At 34.4% G+C, this 20270-nt stretch overlaps 3 protein-coding genes across 3 annotated transcripts; 2 read left to right on the forward strand and 1 right to left on the reverse strand.

Annotated features, from left to right (window-relative positions):
• Window positions 1-3054: 3054 nt before the first annotated feature.
• Window positions 3055-5617, forward strand: LOC101249500 (F-box protein SKIP23). The gene is made up of 2 exons (XM_004231024.5): window positions 3055-4476; window positions 5243-5617. Exons 1-2 carry the CDS (start codon window positions 3283-3285, stop codon window positions 5267-5269), a joined length of 1221 nt encoding a protein of 406 aa, XP_004231072.1. The 5' UTR covers window positions 3055-3282; the 3' UTR covers window positions 5270-5617.
• A 694-nt stretch (window positions 5618-6311) lies between these two features.
• Window positions 6312-10140, reverse strand: LOC101249771 (rop guanine nucleotide exchange factor 1). Its single transcript, XM_004231025.5, has 5 exons — window positions 9324-10140; window positions 8985-9101; window positions 8342-8880; window positions 7479-7832; window positions 6312-7070 (listed from the first exon to the last, which is right to left on the reverse strand). Exons 1-5 carry the CDS (start codon window positions 9619-9621, stop codon window positions 6645-6647), a joined length of 1734 nt encoding a protein of 577 aa, XP_004231073.1. The 5' UTR covers window positions 9622-10140; the 3' UTR covers window positions 6312-6644.
• A 5787-nt stretch (window positions 10141-15927) lies between these two features.
• LOC101250060 (uncharacterized) lies at window positions 15928-20094 on the forward strand. Its single transcript, XM_004231026.5, has 3 exons — window positions 15928-16703; window positions 16813-16932; window positions 19745-20094. Exons 1-3 carry the CDS (start codon window positions 16146-16148, stop codon window positions 19760-19762), a joined length of 696 nt encoding a protein of 231 aa, XP_004231074.1. The 5' UTR covers window positions 15928-16145; the 3' UTR covers window positions 19763-20094.
• Window positions 20095-20270: the final 176 nt, after the last annotated feature.

Below are 20270 nucleotides of genomic sequence, written 5' to 3' on the forward strand. Positions count from 1 at the left end.
AAGAACTAATGTGAAACTTGATGAAAAAAAGTGCAGAAAAATAGTGGAATAAATTTCCAAAAACATAGAAATAGGTTTAAAAAGAATCTGGAAATTTTTGGGATGTCAAAGAATTAAAAAAATATTAAGGGAATAAAGGTGAGGCTGTGGGGGTTCGAACCCACCACCTCATAGCCTCCATTCCCAGCGAAATTAAGAGGAAAATGAGGGGGGCTGTGGGGGTTCGAACCCACAACCTCCCTATTCAAGCGAATTTAATTAAAAATAATAATAATAGTAAATTAAAATTCTAATTAAAGTTGGAAAATTAATTCTCTTATGTAAACATGGAGATTTAATTTAGAATCTTAATTAAAAATAGGATATTAATTCTTTTATGTAAATATTGAGATTTAAATTGGAATTCTAATTAAATTAGAAAATTATTCTTTCATGTAAATGATTGAAATTTAATTTAGAATTCTAATTAAAATAGAAAATTTATTATTTCACGAAAATGTTGAGACTTAACTTAGAGTTCTAAATTTATGAATATTAGAACTAAAATCAATGAAAAATATAAATGATATCCAAATAATTCAAAATTTGGGTTCTCGTGTCCAAACCTCCGTATTGATACATAAGTCATACGTGAGTGAAATATTCAAGAATAATGTCATCTACTTAGATCAAAAATCAAAGATCTTGGCATATATACAAGATACATAAGTCTTGTAATACATAATCTTAGAAAAACAAGAATTCACTTAACGAACTATAAATGAAGCCTCATGGCTTGTATGTATAGATATATAAGTTTAACATACGTTCAAGAATAAGTGAACCTAAGATATACGTAATGAAATGAAGAATGTGGCGACAATCATGATGTGAGGTTAATGCATATGATGAGAGCAATCTTAAATGAGCTTAAGTAAATGTTACCGATACATACTCACCAATGAGAGTGTAAGATAATGAAGAGACCAGTCTCTATGAATACTCTAATAAAAATATTGAGTTTAAAACACTTAATACTAATGATGAGATGAGAAATCATCTATTGAGCTATGATGTCTTCATACTAGAAGCAAACTTCTATGATGTATGAGTTGCATGTAATGGAACTTTATACCGAGCACCGATAGGCTAGCTATGAGTGGTGATGCCTTCTTTCGGGAAGGGCGGAGGTTCACGTAATTCTCATGAGATGAGACTGTCCGGCTTGCCGGGTATGGGTCTCCATACATCTCCTAGTCTTTGAACCTATATTGCCACTATAGGGATCTGGCGGGGTTAAATTCCCATATACGCTAGCATGTTATTGAATCGCTTTGGCCGGTGATTCCACCTCTTTTCGGTGTGGGGAAGACACTGGATTTCATGATGCTCACATGATCTATGTCGGTTAAAGTTAAAGTTCCCAATGAATGAATGAGGCCAGCCTCAAACGAATCATATAAAGAAATGAATGATACCGAAGGTGTTAGGATAGGATAATCAAGAGGTGAGCTAGATTCAGGTAATGACATTAGGTCATTCCTGATCATTGCACAGCAAACCCGATGAGAGTCTTAAACTACATCCTAGGTATACCTGGTGTTCGCACTGGCCTATGAATGAATTGAAATGAAATACGAATGAATGAGTGAAGCAGACTCTGTGTTTGCTAAAGAAGGCTCCCTAGTTGAGGTCCCATATGTTGAGCCCTCATTTTGGAAAGTCTTAAAGTTAAGTCTATGATAATAAGGTCTCATGGTATACGAATGAATAATATGAAAGAAAGTATGTGTTATATGTTATGTGTTATATGAATATGTTATGTTTTGTGTGCTATACGATAATTATAATGATGCATGTCACTCTCATGGCATAACTTTCCCAATCTCAATTTGGCAAGTCCACTGACTTGACTTCCAAAAATCATGTTGTTAGGAAAGAGCTATTCTTCCTCATGCATGTCCCTGGTGTGTACTTGCATATACTCATACTTAGTACAAGTGTGTACTAATTCCATACGAACATCTACTTTTAGGTGCAAGCACAGGTGGACGCTAGAGCTACAGGTTCGTTGTTGCAGCTATCCGGACATCAGTATTCATCCGGAGTTTGGTAGGTCCTCATGCTTTCGAGGATGCTACCGTTTTACATTCTAGCGTAGTTTTAGAGTTGAGCTAGCGGAGCATGTTCCACTAGCGTTTCTTTCCTGTTTTGGTTCAAACTTTGTATTGGCGCTATTTTGGCCGATATACAAGTAATACTTAATGAATTATTTCTTTCAGTTGCTTATCTCTTAAATGTTAGATGGTTGATGATGAACGATTACGAAATGTTAAGAATGTTCAGCAAGTATGATTAAAGAATCAAAAATTTCAAATTTTCCGCTAAAATTAATCTATGTAAAGTAAGAATGACGTAAGCAGGCTTGTCTGCGACCTCTGAGAGGTCAACGACGCCGGTCTCGTCTGGGGTCTAGATTCCGGTCGTGACTATACAAGTAATACTTAATGAATTATTTCTTTCAATTGCTTATCTCTTAAATGTTAGATGGTTGATGATGAACGATTACGAAATGTTAAGAATGTTCAGCACGTATGATTAAAGAATCAAAAATTTCAAATTTTCCGCTAAAATTAATCTATGTAAAGTAAGAATGACGTAAGCAGGCTTGTCTGCGACCTCTGAGAGGTCAACGACGCCGGTCTCGTCTGGGGTCTAGATTCCGGTCGTGACACTCGCAGCCTCAAGGGAGAATCGAACCCGTATACAAATGCAGGACCATTTGTATATCGAAATATTCAAATGCGGGGCTCACTTGTACACCAGAATATACAAATTTGTATACCGAAACATATAAATGCACCAATTTGTATGTCGAAATATACAAATACAAGACCCATTTGTATACTGATATATACAAGCAGACCAAATATATATACTTTTATGTATATATATAACAAAATATACAAATCAATAGTCATAATAAATATAAATATAATTATAACGATAATATACAAATATAACTTTTACGTGAAACCTAAATTTTACGTTTGAAATGAAATATATTGTGTGTCTCACTCTTAAAAGCTTATGGTAAGGAGATTTTTAGGAGGAAAAGAACCCGCAATGGTTGACCCGTATACCGGCCCAAAAGAAGCTTGAACATCTGGTCCAGGTGTCAATGGCAGAAGCTATTTCCGGGAAGCATCTGCTGTGATTTGCACTGCACTCAAAATTATATATGTATAAATCTCTCATCACCATTCAAGAATCCATCATCAATCTACGGTTACTGTAACAGTAATGGCCGAATGGTCTCAACTTCCCAGAGAACTCGTTGAACTCATTTCCAAACACCTTTCCACCGAAACTGATTTCCTCCGTTTCCGTTCCGTTTGCTCATCATGGCGTTCCTCTCTTCCTCCTAAACCCTACCCGTCTTCCCTTTCCCGTTTTCCCATTCTCCCCAATGACGGCATCGCTGAAAATAGCTGGGGTTTTAAACTCTCCAAATCACCCCTCTACCTTATCCATCCACCTAATCAAACTAATAACCATGGATGGATCATCAAGCTCGATCGCGAAAATCCACAGAGGATGCGTTTATTCAATCCTCTTTCCAGATCCCAATGCAAACCCCTTCCTCCTGATTTCCCCAAGATTTTGGATTCCTCGCAATACCCAATTCGCGAATTGTGCCATGAGTATACTCTTCAGTTTATAAAGTACCGACCCAGGGCTAGTTCCATTGCCGATGCTGGGAATCTCTACATGGAAAAAGTCGCTGTGCGTATGGAAAAGAATGGGTTTGTGCTATTGACAATTCATGTTTCTGGGAAATTGGTGATGTTTAGATCTGGTGATACCAAGTGGTCTATTGTTGATGAGTCATCTTTGCCTTACGATGATGTCATTATGAAAGATGAGAACTTTTATGCTGTTGATAATACTGGTAAGGGAGTGCTTGTTAAATTGAACCCTGGGACAGCGCCAGAATTACAAGTTGTTGCTCATTCTGTGTTTGGGGGAGATAAAAAGTTCCTTGTGGAGTCTTGTGGTGACCTTTTAATGGTTGACAAGTATTTGAGTATTGGGCCTGAAGATGATCTTGGATACAATGAGACTGTTGAGTTTTACGAGGAATTTGATTGCTACATGAGCGAAAGGACGGTTAAGTTCAAAGTTTATAAGTTGGATGGAGATATGCAGAGGTGGGTTGAGGTCAATTGTTTGGAAGATAGGATGTTGTTTGTGGGGGATAATTGTACATTTTCTGCTTTGGTCTCCGAGCTTGATTCTGGGTGTAAAGGGAACTGTATACTCTTCTCGGATCTGTTTTTCTGCAGCACCGAGGATGATGGAGGATTCTGGAAGCATCACGGCATTGGTGTGTTTAGTTTGGAAAATGGCAGCATTTGTCCTATAAATTGTTGCCGTGGCTATGCCGAGTTGTTTTGGCCTCCTCCTCCTTGGATTTGTTCTCCTCCAACTATTGATGTAAGTGATGTTTTCGTTGCTTTACACTTCTTATATGCTACTATAAAATTTTGTGCATTTGATGTGATTTTATTATATGTATTCCATGTCTTGCTGCTGATTCATGTGGGAGAGATAGAGGCTCTTCCTATGCCTGGTTCTGTGTATGTGTCTCTGATTTATCTGTCCATCACCATGTTATCTATGTTTAGACTAGTATTTGGACGACCCATTGATTTTGGTTGATACTCTGGCAATTAAACTAATTAAAATAGTTGAAAGATAGAAGTTGAAGATGGACAAACTAACTTTAACCTTCCTTTCAATGAAAATAGTATTTCGGCACAATGAATTGAATTGAATCACTGACAAGCTCCTTGGTGAATAATATTTGTGCTAGGAGTATATATTACTGGTCAAGAACCCTTCCGCCTTGATAACTATTTCATATTTTCAACTTCAACTTGAGATTTTATTTGAGTGTCTTACGATTTAGTTTGTTATTTCAACTACATCTTGAAATAGAGAATGTAAAGCTGGAATTCTTGTTTGAGGAATATTTTAAGTGAAATAATGGTTCATCCACAACGCTTCAACTGTTCTTTCCAAGTGAATACTCCTTTCAACTTCAATCAAATATCTTATTGCAGTTCACCCACAAGATGAGAGCTTGGGGGTTTACATTCTACTGCCACAGCAACTATCCTGCTTCTTTTTTTTTCTCTATCTTTTGGTGTTTAAGGGCTTACATTTATCTATTTTTACTTACATTTGCTATTTCATGCAGGCTGAGCTGAATGAGCTGAAAATCTAATTCTCTTGGAACTTGACGGGGAATAAAAAGAAACTAGCTAGCCAGAGCTGATCATATGCTGGACTTCTTTAAACTGTACATATGGTTTTCTTCGGAAATTGACATTTCGCTCAAGGTTTAAGTCCTTATGTGGCATTGACTGGCACAAATAAATGAACAAGTTGTTAAAACTATTTTCATTGACAGTATTATGGTAAAGAAACAAGGATCTTCATGTGTTCGTTTCTTTACTAAATGTGGTTCACATAAATTTCACCTTTCTTATTTTAAGAACAGTTGCAGCTAACCAGCAGCAACATATGATTACCAGTCATTCAATGGAGAATTATTTGAGCACTTATTTAGTTACATTGAGTTGTTATGCATATTTGTGTGGAGGAGGGCAAGATGGTCTGGACAGCACCTCTTGAAACACGAAGGAAATTTAATTTACATTTCCTCTTGTAGAGTACTATTGGCTTCTATTTCAAGAACAACACAAGAATGAAATCATCTTCGACATCTTAAACTACGAAGAGATTGAAATTATATGATTGGAAGCTTTGGATGCCCTATTTCTGATGGAATATTCTATCTTCTGCCGTGGATACTGCATAACCCGCCTACATATTCCCAATCCACGAAACCTTCACTTTAGACTTAGTTCTCTCTATCCAAGCTTGAAGTTGCACACCCTTCATAAAAAAACATCACTATCAGTAACTCGGTTTTCATGTTGGATTTGCTTATTGCTCGCGAGCTGTTGAGGGGTAAAACAATGATGGGAATAGGTACAGGAAGAGATGTCAGGTATTCACATTAAGAACGGAGTTGCTTACTGCATTTGGGTTGTTGAAACTGTAGGATGCCAGAATGATGTTGGATATGGGTATATTGATCAAACATGCGCTTTAAGGTTTCTAAATTCAAACTTGTTATAAAACATTCGACTCACGCACAAATCTTACATTGTAGTGGCATTTCATGCTAGAAGTACCTTTCCAATATTCCATCAGGATTAATGTGGAACACTACACAGGTGGAGATAATAGTAGGACAGCCATTGATGGAAGCACACATCTAACATCCATTAATTGAGGAAGACAATAACTAAGATGTTGTTAATTGCTAAAACTGCCTGGAGCAATCACCATGAAGATGCAATTACTATTCTACATCTAATGGTAGCGACTTCTTTTCTATACCATAAGAAAGCTGCTATTTTGCACTTGCCAAGCAAAAACTATGCAACTACATTGAATGCTATCCTTCTCAATGTAACAACTGATTAAGATCAGATTGAGAGTTTTGAACAACCGCACTATCCTAAAAGAAATATACATGATAAAGAACATAATTGAGATCAAAGCATCATTGACTAGTCATCGGTTAGTTCTCAGTCCCGTTCAGGGGCATCCTTAGAAGGTCTTCTGGCACTAAGATTCCCCGCATAGGACCACAATTTATCCAAATCAGTTGGACTCACTTTCTCCAGTTTAGCCGTAGGTAGTACCTTTGAACCAGCCTTAGAAGGAGAAGCTGTCTTCCCTGGGCTACCAATCAAGGGAGATAAGCAGAAGGTTGGTGTAGCAAATGGAGAGGTAAATGGGGAATGCTGTATAGAGAAGGGGCTGGGTGACATCCGCTTTTGGACTGGAAGACCACCCAAACCTCCCCTATTGAAAAAGGATGTATTCTCTGCTGCAGCACATCGTTTTGTGGCATCATCCACGAATAACACATCGTCAATCCTCGCCATAATGTTAAATGCCAAGCTCTCCATGACCCTTGAGTAACTCTCAAGAATTGACTGTCCAACATCCTGCAGTAGAACATATTAAGTTTTCAGAGAGCACAATAGATGAAGACAGCTAGGTCCCTATGTATCTGGTTGTTATTGCATTCATGACAGTAGCTGACGATTCATTTCCTCCCTTTTATCCACCGCTTGCCATCAGAAACATTTCACAAAATATCAATATTCGGCAATATAGAAATAGAATCAAGAATGAAATTCCTTAACAGTATAATAAAGGCATCTTCACAGTTCACACCTTGAGACCACTTGTGACTAGAATTTCCACTGCCTACACGTTCTATTGCATAGAATTTATCATTATTAAGCAAGAAATATCTCATAATAACTCCTCCCTTATCAAAACAAATATCACTATGCCCCCTATCTGCTTCACTCTGCTATTTAGTCTTCATGTGAGTTTGTATCACCTACCTTGTTATACTGTATTTTGTTCATGTCAAGTGCAGTTTGAGGAAGACCAGGGAAGCGAAGCCTGAGACTATGCAAGAGAGTTTCTGCTCGTTCTGCCAGATATTGATTCTTACCACCATCTGCAACAAGGCCCTTGACCTTCCCTCCCCATGACTTGCCTTTAGATTTTCTTTTATGTGGATGTTTCTTCTGGTCCTTCAGTCTCCAAACATGCACAGCAGCCTCAATTCTATTTGCAACTTCCAGCGTATGGTGCTCTGATGACAAGTCCAGGCAATCAAGAAGACATTCAGGTGAGAAATTGTCAGCAGTGATGTAACGATAGATGATATCACCTAGACATGCTTTTCCACTCTGCAATAAGAAATTAAGAAACAATTCAAGAAATGAACAGTTGCAATTGACAAGTAAACAGCATTTCTTTTCATCAAACAAGTACTCTAAAATTGTCCTTGGGAGGATATCAGAATACCCATACGAGGATAACAAATATGGAATGCGGGGAAAAAGGGAACAAAGTCTCTGAAATTTAAGTTTACGGATTATTTATCTAATAAGGAAACTTTACTTTGTTTTCTCTTACCATATTTTCTTATCAAAAACATAAATGTTGAGCTAGCCACTTACATTAGACAACTGTAGCATACTTCATCTCATTTTGTGCAAGTGAACTAAATAAGAGATACAGCAACATTAACCATTGGTGCAATGAAGAAGGCAAGGAAAACAAAGGAAGTCAAGATATAGAATTATTTAAAGAACCTGACATAGGCTGCAGATGGCAGCTCAGTTTTTTTGGACAAAAAACTCTCACTAAATATAACTATAACTTCTACTTTAAGTAAACTCAACAGGATGCAAACCTTGGGCAAAGTTTCAATATAGGCACTTGGAGTCTCCACTTCAGCGAGCACATTACTGTTGATTGCCAAGGCTGCCTTCAGTATCTGGTTAGTGCAATCCCTACACTGTTGCACTCTCTTCCTAGCTTCTTCAGACAACCCTTTTGGGGGGACTTTAGGGCAAGGCAACCACCATTTCTCTTCCTGTCGAACTGAGGGCCTACCAAACCCTATTCCAGGAGGAAAAGAGTCACAGTCATCTCCTTCAGCTAAAACTATCCCTCGATCCACATACCAAAACTCTGTGTCACGAAATCCATCGAGAATGCTAATCAACATAGCATCAAGTTTCTTTAGAGCAGGCAGGTTCAAGTATAAATCAGAACGTGGTCTTGTTGCCATTACTTCATATGTGCCTCCTCCAGGGAATTGTTGAATGGAAGGCACAAGCTCCACAATAGAGTCACTAACACATAGCAGCCACTCCATCTCCCTACACCACATTGCCTTCTTTTGTAGGGCCAGTGGCTCCAACCTCCATAGTTCTCCAAATATAGTAGCTATAGTTATCATACAAGAAAACCCAATTTCAATAAAAAATCAGATGTGCAATCTTTTATGAAATTACTCTTTGAGTTCAAAGGAAAGACGTAGTTATACTAACCAGAAAGATTTGTGATAGCATTTGAGATTGCAAGTGCCGTAGAAACCCCTTTACCCCCTCCAGACATGTCCTCACCAAGAAGCAGCTTGGCAAATCTCTCCTTCATCAGATCAATTTCTAAATCAAACACAACCTAAAAGTCAAGAAACGATAACCCACATTCTAAAGGGGAAAAAAGCAGCAAATGTCCAAAAATACCAACAGATGCACAATGACAAATCCGGTCAATGAAGGTAATATTGAAGCTCAGTACAGATATCAAACATAAAACTTGCATAAATCTCTACCGGATTGGCGTGAAATCGCATAGTTAAACTAAAACCAAAAAAATGCACAAACCAGATAAATCTGCCTGGCGTTTCTCAGACTTGTCATTGCAGAGCACCACATCTTTCCCGCCAATCGCCGGGAACATAAATGGAGGTAGCACTGGTGTGGGAAACTCGGATTTGGCAGTGAATCTCCGGCAAGGGAGCGGCGAAGAGGCCATAGAACTGGATGCGCCTTCAGCATCATAGCGCCGACAAGAGAAACTGCTTGAAGAACTTTCAGACTCACTGACATCAGCACTTAAACTGTAGCTTCCACATCTCTCACTCTGCTGATCAGAACCTTCTTCAGATGATACACTCCCCATCGTTAAGCACTCGAAAATGCTTTAGTAAAAGTAGTAAATAAGAAGATCCTAGATGCAAATGAGCTTCATAATGATTGCAAATAAAAGGGTAAAACAAATGGCGACAATGGGAGAGACAGAGCTTATCAGATATGGCTGTGAAGGAGAAAGAAGAGGAAATGGTGGAGGGTGAAAAAGCAGAAAGAAGATAAAGCAAACCAAAGCGCAGTTCACACAGTACTACTATTACAGTAGCTGTTTCTCTCTCAAAAAAAAAAATACTGTGACAAAAGAGTGGTGCGTGGGAAATTTTACCGTACGATTAGACGGCGTTAGTTTGAAGGGCGTCTGTTGGGTGAAAAAGAACGGCGTTAGTTGAGGAGTTGACGACAAAAAGATACCTACTACCCGACTTGGTCCTTTTCTTCGTTTGGGAGCATTTGCCTTTGCAGTTTGCCACTGGGATTTTGATGATTTACGGAAAATTTAACGCATATCATACGAGTATATTTTGATGACTTGGGGAAAAATCATACTCATGTTTTTGAAAATAACATATGGTGTGAAATTTATAAGAATGAGTTTTAAAATATAAATAATACTCATGACATAATATTATTTATTTTGACCTTATCAAATTTTTTGATTAATTATTTTTTCGTCTCAATTTATTTTAATAACATTTTGAATTATTAAGTAACAATTTAATTTTAAAATAAAAAAATATTTACTTTATTTTTAATGAAATGATTTGAAATAAAACAAATTCTTATCATTCACTTAAAATCACAAATTTTAAAAAATTTTATTTCCTTCTTAAATTCTATGTCGAGTACAATTACCTTATATAAAATAGGATTGGAGTGAATTATCAAGATTATAATATGCACCATGTGAGTGTGATACCATACCACGTATGTTTTTGACCGGACTATGAAAGCTTTGTCACTACGGCGAAGCTTCAACGACCAAAACCAACTATGGCTGAGCTTCGGTCCAGCTTGTTGTTACATGAGTCTTCGCTTCAGCAGATGCATCCTATTACTCTGTTGATGATCTTGTATACTAACCGAGTCTGCACTCGCCCGAGAACACGTACGTCCTCCCTGTAATTGTCTTGTCTTTGTTATGGTTTCAGGGCCTACGTCTACCCGTATGGAGCCACCATCGATACTAGTCCAGGAGGTCAATACTAGCGAGAGTCCCACAGCTACGCTAATTTAACTTATTTAAATCCCCGAAACAAATTGCTAAAAAATTCTAATTTGATAAATTTTAAAATAAGTATAATATATTTGCTAGCGTCGGTGCTTATATCAAATGAATGTGTTTTTACTAAAATTGGCGCACACACATCCCTCTGGTAGTCCAAAAGATTAGACTGGTTCGGTTTGCTTAATTAAATGAAAATAATTACAGCTGTGTCGGGAATTTGAAACTTTTTGTAGTCTGCTTCGTTTTCCTTCTTATGCAGAGATACTTGCATTCACGAGAAAGTTATTTCTTTTTGGGGAGATTTTATTCGCTTTACTGAAAAAATATGGGAATTTTTTGATTTTACATTCCAGTTTAAGCTTAAGATATGATATTGACAGAGGCGGTGAGATTGGAGATTTTTCCGACGTCAGTTTTTGACCCGGAGGAAAATAGGATGAATTGAAGTGTGCTACTCCATTTTAGGGGCTTGCGATTGCACGTGACAATGGCAGGTCGGATTGCAGTTGGCGTGATGGACCCTTGTTTGTCCGGCGTGCTTATGGAAAGTCATCTAACAAAATTTTAATGACTAAACTATGCTCTACACTCTCAAATAAAATTGGCGAAATTATTAAATTATATACCACTAATAGCAGCCTTTTTCTTTTATCTCTATTTGGACATCATTTTTCGAATAGGATTGGTTCTTGTAATCAACTTCTCATTCCTTTGTTCAGTCAAGAAAAATTGATTCAAATTATCAAGTGTTATTTAGGAAATTAAAATTAACTAATTAATTCTTTCTCTAACTTATACTATAAATGCTTGCAACTTTTTTCAAAAAGAGGAGACTGATGGAATAGACAAAGACCAATTCAACATATGTGTGACATATATATAGTGGAAAGGATATTAAATAGCTTGTTGAATTGGGGAGAAATGATGTTTTATCAGTTTCTTTTTAAAAGAGAATTTTATTTTACATCTCTTTTTTTATACATAAGAGATTTCTTATTTAAATTGTTACTTAGGTTAATGAGGTAAAAGATAAAAGCTGAAAATTTGGTTAAATAGGAGTAGTCATCTAAGAGTATATGAAACAATTAAGAAGCTAAGGGGGAAAAAAGAAGAGCTACTAGCAGGGGCTATGAGAACAATAATGTCAAAGTAAGGTTGTAATGATGACACTTTATTAATTGTCTCGGTGTTTCTATTTAATTGTCTACTTTAAAAATAACACATATTAAGACATCAATAATTATTATAGATTAGTTATAATTTTATCATTAACTTAAAAGATTATGCAACTCCCAAGTATAATAGATGTATTTTTTGATTTCAAAAAGCATGTATTACAACTTATAAGTACTAAAAATTTTCTAAAATTAAATTAGGACATATTAAAAAAAAATTATTGTACTTTCTTAATTTGTTAAAATGAACAAGTAAATAGAAAAAGATATTAAAAGAAATATGAACAAATAAATAGAGATAGAGAAAGAGAAAGTACTTAATAAATGCCATGTATTTACCAAAATGAAAGGGCATAGTAGGGTTTAGGTTGTTGAATTTGAGGGGGTTTTCGGTGTGCAATCAATATTGGAAATGAAAAATCTTTTTGACTAGAAAATTTGGTCAAAATGAGATTATTTTTATGTAATTTTATTTTTTTAAAATATTTTTATCCTATTTACTTTTAATATTTTTTACTAAAAATGAAATAAAAAATAATTTATATTGAAATTAAAAAAATATTACAATTTTTAAAATTTTCTAAGAATTTTGCCCCTCTTTAATGATTGAAAATATAAAACTTATGTAAACACGGTCAGTCAACCGATGAACGACCGACGTTAATGATGCTGGTTCCCATGTGCATTTAACCCTTCTTTCTTTAGTTACCAATCTAAATCTATTATATTGGTAGGCCATTAGAGTTAGAGTTACTAATAATACACATATGCTAATCCATTATCTAAATTGTTCTCTTACTGTTTTGAAATATACAATTATTACTCCATGCCTCCTTTAAATATACCAACAACCCAGCGCTAAGTTTAGTAATAAATCATTTCAAACATGATCTCCTGTAATTTGAATAAAATTAAATAATTTTGTTAAGATTTTGTATGTTTTATCATCAGCAGTTCTTGTGTAAATAAATAAATAATTCTGAAATCCATTCCCACAACAAAGGTGAAGCAAATTAGAACAATGACAACATCTTCCTAACAAATATTTCATCCGTTGTAATTTAAAATTAAAGAGAAAAAAAATTATGATCTAAAATAAGTGATAGAAATTATTTGACTGAATTATTTCATTAATAATAAATGAATATTTTAAAATAAATTTATTACTATTAAATATAAAAAATTATATATTTTTTAAAATCAATTAAAAAGAAAATTAAATCACGTTAGTTAGAAAAAGGGAGTAACAGAATTTGAATAAAGAGATCAGTAAATTACTTAATAATGCTTTACAAATAATTTAAGTAATGTAATCAGATCAGTAAAATAAATTATAGAAATCTTTTACGCCTTCCTTCTTGAGGGCTGCTACTTGAACTAGGGGTGTACAAATCGAATCATTAAGTCAAATTAAAATGACAAATCAAATAAAATTGAAAAAAATTCGACTTGTGATTTAGTTTGATTGGTTTGACGGTTAAAAAAAGAATCGACTACTCTTGATTTGATTTGATATTAAAAAAAAAAAGAATCAAATCGAACTCAAAACAAACTGACACACATACATATATATATACATAATTTATTTTACTTATAGATAAAAAAATATTATCTACATATAATCTACTTTGGTGATATATATTTTTGTTAATTTATGATTTTCAATTATGTATTCTATTTCAAATTTGAAATTTTGTATATATACATACATATATTTATTTTATTTATAGCTAAAAAATATTATTTATAATGTACTTTGCTAATATATTTTTAGTTAGTTTATAGTTTTCAATGTATATGTATATGTAAATATATATATATATATATATATATATATATAATTTATTTTATTTATAGATAAAATTATTTACATATAATCTACTTTGTTGGTATAATTTTAGTTAGTTTATAGTTTTCAATTTTAAATATCTAATTTCAAATTTGGGCTTGTAAAATTTTGTAAATATTATATATATATATATATATATATATATATATATATATATATATATATATAAAATTATTTTATTTATAACTAAAAAAATATTATTTATAATCTACTTTGTTAATATTTTTAAGTTAATTTATAGTTTTCAATGTTTATCTATTTTATTTCAAATTTTAACTTGTAAAAATTGTAAATATTTTATTTTGTGTTAAGATCCGAAGTTATAATTAAATTGTTAGAGTTTTTCAAATTTGAAGTTAACAATTTACTTTGTAAATATTTTTTATATTCAGTTTGCATCTAGCCTTTGATTTTATTAGTTTAGCATAATGAACATTGATGTTTCAAAAAATATATTTTGCACTCATGTGAATTTGACAGGCTTTTCGAAAATTTCTATTCACTTAACAATTTTTTAAGTTTATTTTATCATACAGAAAAGTGAAAATATGTTTACCGCTTTTTCAAATACGATATAGTTATAAAAATTGAAAAACCAAAAAAATCCAAGAGAACGACTAAAATCGAAATTGAAAAAAACGACTTTATATGGTTTAATTTAATTTTTAAATTTAATAAACCGATATAATTGAATTAGATTTTTTAAAATAAAAAAACAATCGAATCAACCTATGTACACCCTCCTTACTTGAGACGATCGGTATGAATTACGTCACCTCATGTATTATACCAGTGTATGTGAATTGTTCATGTTGTGATTTTAGAGATTATGTCCCTAACTTTCTTACTTATGTCTTTCACCAACTCGTTCTAATTGACAAGCAATTTACGGCCCACATCGTCGCTCCAAAATCCTCTCAAGCAGTAGCACTACTGCACTATATATATAGAGTCACATTGGCGACATGGAATTATATAAAGTTAATTAAATTAGATCAGGTTCAATTCATTAAACTAGCTATCTAATTGATTACTTGGTGCCAACAATTTCAAATATATACCATAACAAATATAGCCATATTTTTATTTATATAAAAAAACAAATAGTCAATAGTCATACATTGTGTATGTTGACTATACATGAGTTGTACATTGACTGTAAATTATGATATAATAAAAAAGATTAATATAACTTAACTACACATTATACACTTGCTATACGTGAAGTATACACTCTGACTAATTAATTTTGATCAACTCAAAATTACCTTTAAATAATCTTAATTTATTTAGAGTCTTTCAGTACATAATTTATGTTTTACAATATACGTAAAATGAAGAAGCAAGAGGATACGAAGAAGAAGCATTAACAAACAAAGAAGAAGACAAAGGAAGAACACAAAATATATATTCTTAAAAGGCCATGAACGTGAGTCCGAAAGCCACATGTGAGTTTCTTCACTTCCAAAAAGGTTCATAGCCTCAAAATAATTGCATGTTTTTACCTCAATATAAAGTAATTCAAAACACTTATTTTATATATATAAAAAAAGTATATATTACAACTTATATCCTTATTAAGAATGATAAATTTATATATATATATATATATACTTTACTAGTATCATTAATATTTTTATTCAAAACTTACTCATTGGTTAGTGATACTATAAGAGTATATGTATATTGTGGTATAATTAATGATACTATAGGAGTATTATGTACATTATTGTGATATTATTAAAATTTCTTATTAAGAAGTTACACAATAGTCAATGATACAGTAAAAGCATATATTATATTTTTATATTACTATTGACTAGTGAGTAATTTCTGAACAAAAAACTTTAATGATACTAATACAATATATACATACTGATTTATCGTCAGCTAAGCAAAATTATTTGTCTTTATAATACCAATACAATGTATGATACTGATTTAGTAAAACTAGCTAGAAATATTTCGTGAAGCATAAATATAATAATATATATATTTGTAATTATTTTGTTTTTACGGAGTATTTACTTTTTTTTTTTTTAAAAAAAAAACCAAATTTTCGGAATGGCTATGTGGCTTAGTTATCTCGCAAAGAAATCCAATGATGTATGGACTGAGCCCAAATAGATGGCGGCCCACTCCGTCAAATTCGGTTCCTGAGAATTTTTGGTAGAAGCATATACTCGAACTCTTACGTTTAGCTTTTGACAAAAGGCAATTACAATCTACAGACAGGGACATAGCTCTGTATTCCAAGTTATCCAGGAATCGCCGACGAAGATTGATCGTGTATTCGGCAAAGAAAGATGCCGAAAAAAATGGGAGTGAATAGTAAAGCCGAGACGTCTAGGGCTCGGAAGAACGCCGTCGAATCGGAGCGCAAAGACCGTGAATCCCGAGAAAAAGAAGACCAGTATTGGCGCGAGGCGGAAGGAGCCAAGCCACGCGCCGCCAAGAAACGTGAAGAAGAAGCCGAGAAGCGAGCAGAGGCCGCAGCAAAGAAAGCCGAGGTGCGTCGGCTTGCCGAGTTAGAGGAGAAAGAACTCGAGAAGTCGATTAAGAAGCCGGATAAGAAAGCCAATCGTGTGTCCGCTCCGGTACCAAAGGTTACTGAGGCAGAACTAAGGCAGAGGAAGGAGGCGGAGCAGGCAGCATTGGCAAAGAAGGCGGAGGAGGACAAGAGGAGGCAGAGCCGTATGGCGGCAGAGGAGGAGTATGAAAAGATGGTGCTCGTAACCAATAGGAATCGTGATGATTCAATTATAGAGGCTAGCACTGTGGATGATGCCATTGCTCACTTGGCTATTTCAGATAGTTTGCCACCGGATAGGCATCCCGAGAAGAGACTCAGGGCTGCCTTTAAGGTATTCCTTAGTAGCTTTGCTTGCTGTTTCAGATACAACTCTAATGATTAAGAGCTCTCCACGACACACCTGCACTTTTTATTTGGGGTGTTAATTCTTGTACTTGTAGGCTTTTGAGGAGGCTGAGCTTCGTGCTCTGAAGGAGGAGAAACCAGGACTGACACACACTCAGTACAAAGACTTGATTTGGAAGCTATGGAAGAAATCTCCAGATAATCCTCTTAACCAGGTACTTAAACTTCACGAATGGCTCATGGTCTTTCTGTTGGTTCCATTTCTAAATGTTTTTTATGCTTAGTTTCCTGGTATTTGTCTCAATTACACCACTTGCATAGGTTAGAATTGAATAATCGTTATTGGATGATTACCATACCAAGGCTAGCATAATTAGTTACATGACCTGAGCTATTGACTATGGATTGATTGAAATGAAGTCATTATATTGATGTTTCCACACTAAGTATGTTGTTATTGTTTTTATCTTGGTGTTTCCTACACATTTCTGGAGCTTGTGAATGTTGACGTTGGATTTGATCTGTGAAAGTAGGAATACCTGAAACTAAATGTTCCAAAATGAGTCTTTTATTATATAGAAATAATTATTTGGTGGTGAGTGACACAATTTTTCTCTAGTAAAAGGCTGTACAGCGATTAGAAGGTATCATGTTATGTTCACCTGTTTCCCAATTATAACAATTTCAGGCTCATGCAACTGATTATTCAAATGAGCAGAGTTCATTTTCCTAATCCTGTGCTCTGATGTTTTGTCTATCTCCATGGTTTGGTTAATGAGGTGGTTGGGATCTGTTATTCCAGTTTCTACTATGTTCTCACTCTATCTCTAGCTTCAAGGGCACTTGAGAGTTTGATTGCTTTTCCTTTTGGATACGTGGAGCTTGTTGATAGTGAACTGATTATTCAAATGAGCAGAGTTCATTTTCCAAATCCTGTGCTCTGATGTTTTGTCTATATCCATGGTTTGGTTAATGAGGTGGTTGGGATCTGTTATTCCAGTTTCTACTATGTTCTCACTCTATCTCTAGCTTCAAGGGCACTTGAGAGTTTGATTGCTTTTCCTTTTGGATACGTGGAGCTTGTTGATAGTGAAACGTAATCTAATCAAGTGAAAAAACCCGTTAGGGTCATTAAGTTGTTAAGCTCAAAATGCAAATTAAATGTGGGCTTTTATGGAAAAGGCACGAAGTGAGAAAAAAAAATGTATATGTTTAGTCCAAGACTTATAATTATTAGTGTGGATTTCAAATATATAGACAAAGAAATTGATTTTTTTTTTAAATATAAAGAGAGAGATCATCGCCTCTTCAGAAAGGCTCATTAGCAAGGAAAAATATGCCTTACTGGCTTAGAACCTCAAAGATGACACATCAGTTCACATCAAGTGACGCTAAGTGCTCAACATGTTTTGAGCCCCTCCCTTCAGCGCTTAAGTGTGTCTTTGACAACATGGGTGAAACGTTGGATCACATTTGAATTTTAGAGGAAACATGAATACACTGAACAATGGTTTTGTTTAGTTCGGTTTGATATGGGCCTGGTATTTGGGCTACTTATGCTATTATAACCTTTTACAAGATCGGGCATATCTCCATAGAGATTATTAAAACAACCAATATGCTTACAGCTTCAACTCCAATAACCAGGACAGGAACTTTTGTAACATCAAAGAAGAAACAAATTAAACTTCTTCCTGCACTTTATCCTTTGTGCTATAGAAATTAATCAGAGAAAAACAAAATAGATGCCAGATGTAAGTATGTTGTTAACATGAAGGTTGATCTATACATACACAATGGATGGCAATCTGGTTGTGAATCCTTTTCTCATTTAAATGAAAAACAAAGGAAATATGTATATTTAGTTGTAATGTACTGAAATAAATTTGATGATGAGTAATTTGGGATGGTGCCTCTGCTCAAGAAGATGTGTATGAAATGTTCACAATCCAGCTTCCACAAGGTTCACTATTTAGCCAGATAAGGAGATCCTTCTTACACCTAAGAGTGGAGTGAACCATATTTATACAAGGGTTAGGAATAAAAGTCAACAATCAATTTACCCACTTTGGTGTCCCATTGTTCTCCTTGTTCATAAATCAAGGAAAAGGATAGGGTTGCTAGATCAGAAAACATAAACTAAAAAAAAATTACAAGACGAGAATTCACTTTAAAATTAATATTTAGTGCAAAGTAGCTTAAATTTTCGTCAGTTCTTATTATGACTTATTTACTTACCGTTTTCTTTTTATGACATGGAAATACTTTAAAGAAGAAAATTTGAAGAAAAAATTGCTTTAGTTATCATGGTTTTTGCCCTCGTCTATTTTTACCTTTACTCCCCCTGGTTCAATTCATGTGTCTTGTTTTCCGTTTTTGTTTGTTTAAAAAAAATGTATTTTCTATTTTTAGTCTTTCTTTTATTCCAACATCTCACATGACATATTTAAGACCATAATATTAAGAAGTGTTTGATACTTGGAACTCTGTGCCAGTCAAATTAAGACATAAAATAGGGGGGAGGAAGTATTAATTAGTGATATAATTTTATTGACCACCAAACATTAAAGTAGGTACTGTAAGGTACATTACATGTTATGTAATGTGCTAAAACCATTGCTTCGATATCATTAATTGGAGTCATGTTTCACCGAAAAGCTTAAATTAAGGATATAATCTTTATTTCACTTTACTTTAATCACATAAGCTTTTTGCTCTCAAGAAGCCTTGCATTTCCTTCCCTGGTTTATTTTACCTTTATAAAATAATTCTAGTGATATTCCCTTTTTAAGGATCCTAGAAATAGTTTTGGGACAAAATAAGCTAAAAATCCTCAATTATTGAATCATGATTCCCTGAGCGATGATTATTAAGTTAGATGGAAAGCTTTAGATTTCCATACGGGAGACATTTGAAGAGCTTTGCTGAATTGAAGTGTCAGTAGTCAATAGTTTGATCTACAGTAAATGGATGCTGGATAATTTATAACTGAGTGTTGCTTGATCTTATGATCTTAATTTTGTGCAGGTCGCAGATAAGTCATAGGTACACTTTGTGCTGATGTGGCTGCAATAGTCCTATGAGCTGAGAAAGGTGTGCTGTGGTGGGGATATGTTGATGGTCTATTGCGTGACCTGGTTGGTGTTGACAGTCTTCTGCGAAAGATGTCTGGTTGGGGTTTGGTTATAGCAATTGCTTCTTGTTCAAGTGTAATGCTTCCTAATTAGATACTATACCCCCTCTGTATTATGACAATTGATGTCTGCACCTTGGTACTCGTGATGTTCTTCCTTTGTTTAACAGTAAATAACATACTTGAATAAGTCCTCTGTATTTGACCGTGAATAATGCAATCAATGCTTTTCAGTAGCCGAAAAGTTGAAGAGGAAGGGAAAATGTAAAAAGGCATCAGATAATAGCTTGCTTAGTTGCGTGATCATATTTCCGTTTCTTTTTTCTCTCCATGTCTGATCAGTTGGAGTTGTGGATGCCTGCCTATTTTAGGAGTCAAATTTGTGGATAGGAGTAGAGATCATGTTATACAGCTAATCTA

Source organism: Solanum lycopersicum, chromosome 1, assembly GCF_036512215.1.
Source record: "Solanum lycopersicum chromosome 1, SLM_r2.1".
NCBI lineage: Eukaryota > Viridiplantae > Streptophyta > Magnoliopsida > Solanales > Solanaceae > Solanum > Solanum lycopersicum.